This window comes from Aspergillus heteromorphus, assembly GCF_003184545.1.
Source record: "Aspergillus heteromorphus CBS 117.55 chromosome Unknown BO70scaffold_63, whole genome shotgun sequence".
Lineage (NCBI taxonomy): Eukaryota > Fungi > Ascomycota > Eurotiomycetes > Eurotiales > Aspergillaceae > Aspergillus > Aspergillus heteromorphus.
This window is the reverse complement of record NW_020290468.1, coordinates 76,805-88,147: the sequence shown is the minus strand read 5'-3', so window position 1 is coordinate 88,147 and position 11,343 is coordinate 76,805. Positions and strand designations below refer to the sequence as shown.

Genomic DNA, 11,343 nt, shown 5'->3' with positions numbered 1-11,343 from the left:
TTTTCTAATAAGATTTTTTCTGTAATTTAAGATATCTTTCTTAATAATTTTACTAGTAATTTCTTGAAAGCGCTTGCGTGGCTTATAATTACTAAATTAATTATTATTTTACTTATATTTTTTTTTATTTTTTTATAGTTTATAATAGTAAGTAGTAATAGTTATTATTTTATTCTGCTTCTCTGATAGATAAGAAATATATTCTTAAATATAATAATTTAAATCTAATAGTAGCTTAATAAAATAAAATAAAACTTTTTTTTTTTTTGCTTAATAAGAAAAGTATTATTTTAAGATATTAAGATAAATATAAAACTCTCGCGAATCCTGACTATATTATTAATAAGTCTGTTTAAATTAAATTATAATATCTAATTAAAGAGTAATAATATTTTAAATTAGTATAAGAGTCTAATCTTTAAACTAAGATTATAATTTCTTAAGAAATTATCTTTTTTTCGGACTTTTATTATTTATAAAATAATATTATCTCTGTTTATATACTAGATTTATATAACTAATAGCAGTGAGAATCTTGTATTTTTTTAATAAATATTTCTTAAATATATCTCTGAATATATATTTTAAATTAATAATTTATTTTTAATATTTTTAGAGATTAAAGTTTAGGATAAAATAAGAGATATCTTTAAATTTAATCTCTCTCTTATTTTTTTCTGACTCGGGGAAGAATTAATAGTATTTTAAGAAGATTTTACTCGGGAAGCTATTTTTTTAAAGATAAGCTATTCTTTGCTATAAGTTAATAGCTTATTTTAATTAATAAATATAATTTTCTAGCTGTTAAATCTCTTTAATAATAGAAATAATATTTAATAAGAATTCTGAATTAATTTAATTACTGAGTGTTTTTATTTCTTTATTATTTTTAATAAATAATATCTTTCTTAGATAGTTAAAAAAAGAAAAATCAGAATATAATAGAATCTATTTATCAGAATAGAAAGTCTGTTAACTAGATAAGAAATTAATTATAAAATATTATATATTTATTTAATAATAATAAAAATAGTCTATATTTATAAGATAGATTAATTCTTGAAGAATTAGTAGCTTCTTATAGAGAGATTGATATCTTATAGATATTAGAAAGATATAAAACCACTATTAATAATCTTATGACTCTCATAACCACTAGTACATCATCCTGATGACCTTTATCCCGATAGCTGGGTTATTCTATCACAATTTATTAATTTTTATTTTAATTATTAATCTTTGTAGTAGATTTTTATTAGATAATAAATAATTAAAAAATAATATAATTATAAATACTATAATATTTATTATTTTATAAAATATATATATATATATATTAATCTTTTTTTATTTTATAAATAAAATATCAGAATTATTTAGAGATTTATAAGTTTTTTTATTATTTATAAAAATTTTAAAGCTCTATTTTAGTTCTATAATTTATTAAAATATATTTAATTATTTATAAAGATTTTTAAAAAAAAAATAAAATTATATTTATTTTAATTATTTTCTCTGTAATAATTTTATAATTAGTCTTAAAAAAATTAAAAGAATTTTTATAAATATAATATTTAATATTTTATATAAATATAATTTTAATAAATTATCTTATAGATTTTAAGTAATAAGATTATAAAAATATATATTAAAATAATATTTATATTATTTAAAATATTATTACTAGTCTTCTATCTAGCTTTTTTTATAAATAGATATATTTATAAGAATTCTGTAAATTATATATTATACTAGTATAATTATTTTATAAGAGACTGTCTCTGCAGTATAAGTATTTCTTATAATATAATATATTATGAGTATTATAAGGATTACTATCCTTATAAATTATATCTAATTAATTATAAAAAAATAAAGAATTAAAGATAGATTAGTATTACTAGTTATATTTATTTTAATAATATTGAGAATATAATTATAAGATCTAGATTCAGTAAATTAAATTTAGAGTGGCTAACAGCCAGGTCAGGTCAGATTAATTAGAATTTTTATATCTAATCACCAGATTATAATTAGATTAAAAAAAATTTTATATTTAATTATAATATAGCTAAAAATCAGATAATTAATTATTTTAATTATTCTTAATATTAAGATTTATTTATTATATTTTTTTAAGCTCTAGTATAATTAAGATATATTTAGATTAAATAATTATTAATCTAATTATTTTTATTATTATTTAAAAATATATAAACAAAAAGCTTTTTAAATTAAAAAAATATAATTAAAAAAAATTAGTATTTTTTTATTATTATTTATTAGAAATAATAAGAAAATTCTAGTTATATTAATAAAATTTAGTTTTTTATAAAATTATTATTCTTATAATAAAAAAAATATAAAAATATATATAATTATTACTTTATTTTAGTTATATATTTTAATTATATTATAAAATATTAGAAAACTATATATTAATTATTAATTAAAATATTAAAAATAAATATATTATTTTATTCTACTATTTTTTCTAAATTAGATTATTTTTAGATTTAGAAATAAGATATAGCTCAAAGAGCTATTAATAAAATTAAAAATAGATTATAGATTATATATAAAATAGTTAAAAAGAATAATTAAATTATTAAAATAGAATAGATTAAATAAATTAAATAGATTAAATAAATTAAATAAATTAAATAAATAAAATAAATAAAATAAATAAAATATATTAAATTTATATTATAATATTATAGCTCTTATAAAAGATTTTATAAAAATTTTTTATAAATTCTTTTTATAAAAATCTATTTTTTATTTTAATTTATTATATTTTAAACACCTTTATTTAAAAGAAGAAATTATTTTATAATTTTAGATTTTAGATATAAATTTTTATTTATTAAATTTATTAAAATTTTAAATAAATAAAATATAGTAGATATATTAGCTATATATTAAAATATAATAGATTATATTTATATAAAAATATATTTTAAAATAAAATAAATTATTTTTATAGAGTTTTCTACTTCTATTTTTCTAAATTAAAAATTTAAAAATTAATTTTATAAATTATTATCTCTGTAAGAGTTATAAGAAAAAATTATTATTTATTATATTTATATAAATAATTAATTAAATACTAAGTAAAAAGCTATTATAAATATTTATTTATTTTTTTTAAAATAAATCTTTTTTAATTATTATCTTTCTCTAGATCTTTATAATTTATAATAAACAGAATTTTTAGAATTAAGTTTTATATTTTATAATTATCTGTTATTTATTATTTTAAATTATTAAATATATTTAATTTAAATAAATAATTAATTTTATTATTTTATTTTTTTATTAAAATTAAGTTCTTCTAATTAAATATAGATTAAAGAATATTTTATAAAATTATTTAAAAAGATATATATATAATTATTATTAAAATTTTTAGATATTAAATAAATATTAATTATAGTAGACTACTAAATTAGTTTTAATTAAAAAATATTTTTTATTTTAACTAGATTTAATTAGATTAATTAGATAAATTAATTAGATAATTATATTTTAAATTTAATATTTTATATTTTTTCTTATTTCTTTTATATTAGATTCTATAAAAGTCTTTTTCAGAGTATAATATATTTTTTAAAATAATTAATTAAATAAATTAAGTAGTAGACTATATCTAAAGAATATTATTATATTATAATTAAATATATATTATACTTTATATATTATTTATATAAAAAGAATATATATATTATAAATTAATTTATAATTATTAATTTATTTATTATATCTAATCTTTCTAACTAGTAAGTATAAATAATTAAAATAATAATTATATCTTATTCTAATCTTAATTATATAATTAAAAATTTTTTATATCTTAATCTAACCACCAGATTATGATCAGATTAAGATTAAGATATAACAGTCAGGTTAAGCCACTCTAATTAAATTATTTAAATAATAATTTTAATAATAAAAATAATACTGATAGTACTGCTGGCTAATTAATATAATTATAATATAAAAAATATACTGATTTAACACACAGATATAATAATATTATAAACAATCTAAAAATCTATCTAATAATATACTATAGTATTTGATAATAAAAAAATAAAGAAATTATTAAATTATTATTCAATAAATTTTAAATAATAAGTCCGGGGCTTATAATCTAATAAAAAAACAGCCACACAAAGTAACAGAAAAGATAGATTAATTTAGATAAAAGAGAGTCAGGGATCACAGTGACCAAGTAAGATTCTTACTTGGTCACTGGATCACTATTAGTACTTCTACTTAACTACTGTTGGTTGACTACGAAGTACACAATTACTCAGGTACCCAAAGTTAGTGAGTGGTACTATGTAGTAAGGTCCTAGGTAGACTGCCTACGGTTTAATCGCTTCAAGGGCCAGTTACAACACCAATGACATCATTCCCAATGCGCGCAATATGCCCGAAGCCGGAAAACAAGGTATCCGAGGGCTAGGTCTACTAATCACAGCAGGCAATGAGAACAGGACTAAAATAGAGGGTATGACCTTAAACGAGAAGGACCCGCATGACCAGCTGCGTAGATCCGAAGTGAAAACATGTCTGTGAACGCAGACCCGGCGCTCCTTTCCCAGTAGCCTGGTCGGCCCTTAGACACCGTCCTGGACACCATTCTGCTGCTGGCTGGTTGCCCCCACCATTTTGCGGAGCTCATACTCCTTGGTAAACTCACGAGAAAGGATACCCAAGTCACGGACAAGCTCATGGCAAGCTGTAATGACGGCTTCCTTGGGAGTAACGTCGCCATCGGTCTGAACACGGAGCAGAAACTTCGGAACAAGAGGATGAGGAACCTGGACCGAGAGCGTCAGATACGTACAAGTCAAAACGACAAATGTGAAACAGGCGGATTTGAGTTCGGCTTGGGCAGGCACGCGTTACAGGGGTAGCAGACCTTGTAGGCAGCGAAGAGGACATGGGAGCTCTGCAAAAGCCGAGAGCGAATCAGGTTCCCAAGGGTGTGATCTTCCTTGTTGAAGGTAAAGATTGCAGAAGATGGGATTCCTATCAGAGGCAACCAATTTTAGCAGCAGACGCCAGCGGACCAGGTAGCAAAACAACTCACGAGTATCAATTTCCATCTCCACCTTGTTCTCGCCACTCGCAAGGACGAACGACTCGTACCTGGATTTCAAATATTGTCAGTATAGCCTGAGAAAAGACATCCTTCAGGCGGCGTGATGTGGTAAAGACCAGGGAGGGGGTGGGGGATAAAGCATCAGAAAACTGAAGCAGACCTCGGCTGCTGGTCATGGGAGACATTGATAGTGGACTGGCAGCCAATGCGGGGGGTTCCGCCGCTGCCGTTTCTCCAACGCGCGTATGCCATTTCTTTGGGCATGATGTACTCCTTGGTGGGACTCATTATGTCGGGAGGCTATGGAGAAAGGGAGAAGATTCTGGGAGTGAACAAACACGGGATAGAAGGACAAGGCATTCAATAAAGAGACATGGGAGGAGGGCAATCCGGGGTGGATTGTGGTACTGGCCATTCCGGTCATGATATCCTCAAGCCCGAGGGTAGTGAATAGGAAAGGCAGGAGCCCATATCTTACAGAGCCCTGCTAGGCACCCCCATCCCCATCTTGGATACAGAAAGCCGAAAGAGAAGAGAAACATAGACAAAATAACCCTCCAGGAAATGAAAAGGGGAACGGGGCTATAAGTAACAGGAAGAGACAGTTAAAAGAATATTATACCTACCGGTCTGGTGCGTTCATTTTGCACTGTGTGAACAGGGAGGTAGGTTTAATATCCAAGGGTTGTATCCAAAACAACAGGAATAGTCAAATAAAAGAAAAAAGAAAAAAGCAAGAGGAAGAAGACCCTGATAGGGACAGATACAAGTCAAGAAGAAAAATGAGATAGTGAGATAGGAAAGAGGGAGCCGAATGAGTGCAGTGATAAGCTGGGGGTAAATACTACTCCTCGCTTCTATCTTCTCTGCTTCTTCACTTGTCTTTCTTCTGTGCTCACTCCTTGTCCTTAGGCAAGATTGTATTATTGTGAGTGGTTGTCAGGTGCACGCGAGAAGCTCAGCAGTGAAGAAGAAAAGCCCACTTTGTGAAACAACTGTAAGAGATGCTTTGAAAAGTGTGATGTGTTGTGATGTGATGTATTCTTGACAGTCTGTGATGACAGAATAATATAAACTGTTTCGTAACAAGGCCCCGGTGCTGAAGATCAGAGGATCCCGTGACAAAGTGGCACGTGATCAGGACCCGCTACTTTTACTGGCCCAACCACCTTCTTCGGAGTTCAACGGACGCGAGGCAGACTATCTTATCTTACTTTGCAATCAAACTACACTAACTGGCATCTAGAACCTGCTAAAAAACTCCATATAATCATATACCACATATTATCGTCTAAGTTATGCTGCCCCCCTGACCTATTGCCATATATTATGTGCTATGGTGATCAGTCACGCCCTGAGTATACAAGAGAGGAAAAGTACAGGCCAACTTGCTTCAGAGCGAGCCAATCACGGCCCTTACTAGGCGTAAGGGATTCTCAACCCATGTGAACGCCATTCATGAACCACCATACCTTGCTCGAATCGAAGAGGCAAAACAGAAAAAGAAGCAAGCCACGGAAGAGGGAAACCCCATCCTCATGTTGTAAACAAGCCCCTGAGATGACACTGAACATAAATGTTGAGAAAAATGAGACCATGTCCAAAATGCGCGACAGAAAATGTGAAAGATTAAAAAAAAGATGAGGAAAGAATGGGGAGAAGGGGAGAATAGTTATGAACAAACATGTATAGGCCGAAGCTCTTAGAAAAAGCCCTAAGAGAAATATCGAGCGCCGGTGTGAAACGCCATGATCTGGCCGAACAGCAAAAGCAGAGGATGTATAGGCAGTGGCATCCCTTGTCAAACACAATAATAATATCACTTACCAACCATATCAATGCACAGCATTTAGTAGGTCACCGAAGCTCGATGTTTCTTTCTTCATCTTCCAGTTGTTGCGTTTATCTTCTCGTTTCTTCATCATTTCGGCCCAGCCTTCGTCATCGTCTTCATCGTCAGGCTCGGTACCAGTGTTCGGTTTCCCAGTGTCAACTGGCCTGCTATCACTTGTCACTGGATGAATGGCGGCCCTCGACATATGTGACCCGGCCGGGGTGGTAACTGAGACCGATGATCTTGGGTTTTCATCATTCCATGGTTTCGACATGAAAGAGGCGTTTGTACTCCCAAATTCGGGCTGCATTGTTGAGACTGGCCTATAACGAGGCGCGAGACCAACATTGCTGCGTTCCGAGGGAGCAATGGACGGCGCATAGCCTTTCCCTGCTGGTGTGCTGGGCCTGAGACCACCCGATGCATATGGCATGGCTGTACTATTGAGACGTGAAGAGGCGTTGGGATCAAGCATGCTCAGCGTCCGCTGATCGCTCTGATAGACACCAGGGGCGTTGTTGATGTTGCCAGCAGACGGCATGGACGATGGCCGTACATTCACATTAGCATTCAGCGTGGGTGGGGTTCCTCCGGGGAGCATGAGTTGATTACTCTGTCCACCTTGGATCTGAATCATCTGCTGCATCCATTGCATTTGCATCTGGACCATTTGCGTCATCTGCTGAGACAGCTGTATTTGTGCCTGTTCTGTTGCGGAGACCGTGGGTTGCATACCAGCCGTATTGGCCGAGCTCAAATTCATCATCGTGTATGGTCTTGGGACGCCACCAGGATGGGCAGGCGGCACAGACATCCCAGCTTGGAAGTCGTACATGGCTTGGGTGTTAGGGCTTCCTCGTCTCATTGCTCTTGCTCGCTCCTCCGTTGCAATGACACCTACTAATCCTCCGGGGGGCAGCGCTGGAGAGGGCCCACCGTGAACTGATGCACCTCCTCCCAGAGCCAGAGACTCCCTGTTGGAAGGATTCACCAGGCTTGCACCAAAATAAGGATCCCGTGGCAGGTTTCGAGCGAAGACAGGCAAACTACCGCGGTTATTGACGTCGTGCTCTGCAACAGATCCAGGTGACGACACATACGGCTGTTGGAAAGAAGCACGAAGATTTGGTATAGAGTTAGACGGTGTTAGACGAGTTGGAGGCCGGTTTCTGTTGGGAAACCCGTGGGCAGCCAAAATCCCTAGAGGGATTTCCTCATCTTCGTCCCCGTCCCCATCACTGCTTTTGCCACTCCCTGATATATTTCCCGGGTGTAATAGATTTGGTGCACTCTTACTAGCTCGATCCATAGCAGGTCTCAGAGCTGGTGCCGGAGAATCCTGGCCGGTCACCTTCATCATTTGTTGTCGGTAAACAGACAAGTGAGCCTCTTGTTTTCGCCGTTGTCTATCTGCTTCGCGATCCTTCTCCACCTCATCCTCCTCCTCATAGTCACTCTCGGCGGAATTCTCGCTCTTCGAGGCGTGACTATTCGACCTTCTAAGCTCCTGCTGCTGGCGATAATGTTCGAACTGGGAAGGAGTCATAACTTTGTTCGAGAACGGAGCCGGCACTGGCTGAGCTTTCTCGTACTGTTCAGCCAAGCGAGCATGTGCTGCAATTGAGAAGTCGAGGTGATGATCTGAAAGGGTGGGTGAGTTCAATGATTCTTTCGGTTGGGATTTTCGATGATGATGAGTATGAAACACGTTTGTATCTCCATGACCAAAAAGAGGAGCGTCATTTTCGGCATCAGAGCCTTCTTGGTCAGACGCGAATACTGCCTGAGAGCTTCTCTGGGTCGAGTAAACAGAATCTCTGATCAGCTTAGCATCTTCGTCTTCAATGGGTTCAGAATCCCGTTTGCTGGAGTATATCCCACTTCTTCTCAGTCCTCCATCCGCTACGGTTCGAGGTTTTGCCAAGGAGCGATGGGAAGTTGTCGCTAAAGGGACTGCATTAGACAGAGCTGAAGACTTGCGCCGTTCTCCAATAGAGATTGTATTAGTATCGCGGTGGTCTGGCCCAGCTCCTAGTTGTTCGATAGGCGAATCGAGCGTGGTGAGGAGACCCTCTTCCGAGTGCCGGCTGTCCCAGGAATACGGAGAAGGTTCCACTTCTCTTGATCGATCAGTGTCAATTGGTGACGGGCGCGAGATCTTGTCTTCCTTGCGGGTGAAGGCATCTGGTCGGGTTGACGGTCCAGGTGAGCCCTATAGCAATATCTTAGCGCTGGCCTGCGCCGTTCTTTACTAGATCAATGATGATCCGGTAGGGTGGTGGGTTAGATTGTAGATGGGGGAAGGGCAGTGGAAAGCGAACGGTCCTTACCGGATCTACTGGTTTATTTTGAGAGGATAAATCCTTCTGCACACCGTGGCGATTCTCAAAATCGCCAAACATGTTTTGAAAGTCGTCTTCAATTTTACCAATCTGTAATTGGGTTTCTGGGAGCCTTGGCGGTGTAGCAGTACTCGACGTGCTGGTTGTCATTGCTCTGCTTCTTGAGGGACCAGGCGTAGACGGCTGGGGTGGAGGAGTCGGCACAGGGGCCTTCGAGAATCTCCCACCGAAGGAAAAGGTACGGCCAGCAGCACGAATTGCACCGGACAGGGGAGGTATCGGTATATCGTATAGGTTTCGAGTATGTGGGGATTGAAGCTCAGGTTGAGATGGCCCGTCTGCTGACTGGCGCGTTGACGGACGTACTCGAGCAGACGGTGTGCCTTCGTAGAAATTTCTTCGATTATCAACTAGTCAGCCACTCTGCATCCGATAATGATGTTTGCGGGAGGGGATTTCGTACAGGTTCTTGGGAGGCTGGGATTTATGCGCAGCGAAAATGTTATTGTCATCTTCCGATGGTGAGTACAAAGGCTGGCCTTCGCTTAACCTCTTCGACACTAGGTTGCCATCACCGAAGGACTTTTTGTCACCAGACGGTCGCTCAAAAACCCTGAATGAAGACTGAGGAGGGTTTTCCACTTCCTCTAGAGCGTTGCCAGACGATTTTCGTCGGGCGAAGCCTTTGGGAAGCTTGATTGGCATCTGGGCTGAAACCGAGGCGACCACTAGTGACGCCGGTAACCACTTCCAGGGAAATTGAGCCAGCTACTGCCAGCTTCCAAACGCTACAAAATTCCCGACCCCTTCTCAACTGCGCTGTTTGTATCCCATAAACAGGACTTCCGCGATGTGTGGAGGGAGTTATGTTTGGAACGATTGGGCCTGTCCAAGCCGCACGGAACACGATCCTGGCGGGGCTTTCGGCCAAGAAATAAAGGAAATGACGTTAATGAATCGGAAAAAGTGGTGTCAATGAAGGCTTGTGGTGGATAAGGATGCTTCGGGGTCGGCTAGGGGTTTTGCGAGGAGATCGTGAGAAATGAGAATAGGCGAGGTGGCCAGAGAGAAGGTTTCTGATACACCGTATAATCAATCAAGAGCAACCAGGACCCTCACACTCCCATCGCATCAGCGGGGCTTGGAGACTAGTAACGGATATGATTAGGAAGGTCGCACTTCGAAGTGGATTTCGGGCGGTGCAGGCGACGATGAGCTTCCTTCCGATCGAGTTTAAAAAGTAAATAAAAGAAATCGCCCTCGCGGAATGGAGGGGAATGTTTTGATGACAAAGGCGAACCCGAACCTTTTCAAAAACGCCAAAAGAAGCAGCGGCAGCGGCAGCACGAACGAACCGGAGCAAATCACCAGAAGAAGCACCAGAGCGACAGTAAAAAGAGTGGGTAGGATGGAGAGGACGCAGGGGGGAAAAGGGGGAGGGGGGGAGAGGAGGGGGCCGGGCTTGGAGAGAGAGAGAGAGGGGGGGAAGAAGAGAAGAGAAAGAGGCGCTGATCAGTGGACAGAAAGAAAGCAGGAGGATACGGTTATTACTACTACTAGAGTACCTAGTACTACTACTAGTACGAAAAAACGGAGTAGGTAGATAGAGTAAGGTGGTAGGTAACAGTAATCGCAGGAGTAAAAATAATCAGAAGAACGGACGGACTGAATCAGAATGATGATAGTAGTACGTACGTACGGAGTAAGAATAGCCAACTAATAAAAATAATAATAATAAATACTAGATACTAAAAGTAACAAGACCTGAAAACTAGGGCGATAAATAGTCCACCCACCAGACCAGCCGGTCTACCAGTCCCAAGCACCGAAGCAGACCCTGGATGTGGAGGGTGGAGCCCCTGGGAGGGTAAGTCCGGCGGCGAGCCACGCCAAATATAGTAATGGACCTCGACCGGCCTACCAGGGCTTCAGGCTGGTGGGAACTGGAACTGTCTCGGGCGGGCGGCTTGGGATGGGCGGCTTGGGCAAACGCAGTACTAAACCTATCTCAGTCGTAGATACAAGAACAGCATGCAACAGCTCAGAGGAATGAA

The 11,343-nt window shown here is 36.0% G+C and overlaps 2 protein-coding genes across 2 annotated transcripts; both read right to left on the bottom strand.

Moving 5' to 3' along the window:
* Positions 1-4,346: 4,346 nt before the first annotated feature.
* BO70DRAFT_325363 (DNA-directed RNA polymerase II core subunit RPB11) lies at positions 4,347-5,401 on the bottom strand (the record flags this gene model as incomplete). Its single annotated transcript, XM_025540642.1, has 4 exons — positions 4,347-4,829; positions 4,931-5,040; positions 5,102-5,160; positions 5,274-5,401. The coding sequence occupies 4 exons, from the start codon at positions 5,399-5,401 to the stop codon at positions 4,626-4,628; spliced, it is 501 nt and encodes a 166-aa protein (XP_025394284.1). The 3' UTR covers positions 4,347-4,625.
* A 1,547-nt stretch (positions 5,402-6,948) lies between these two features.
* BO70DRAFT_302942 (uncharacterized protein) lies at positions 6,949-9,994 on the bottom strand (the record flags this gene model as incomplete). Its single annotated transcript, XM_025539770.1, has 3 exons — positions 6,949-9,159; positions 9,287-9,686; positions 9,753-9,994. 3 exons carry the CDS (start codon positions 9,992-9,994, stop codon positions 6,949-6,951), a joined length of 2,853 nt encoding a protein of 950 aa, XP_025394283.1.
* Between the last annotated feature and the right edge of the window lie 1,349 nt (positions 9,995-11,343).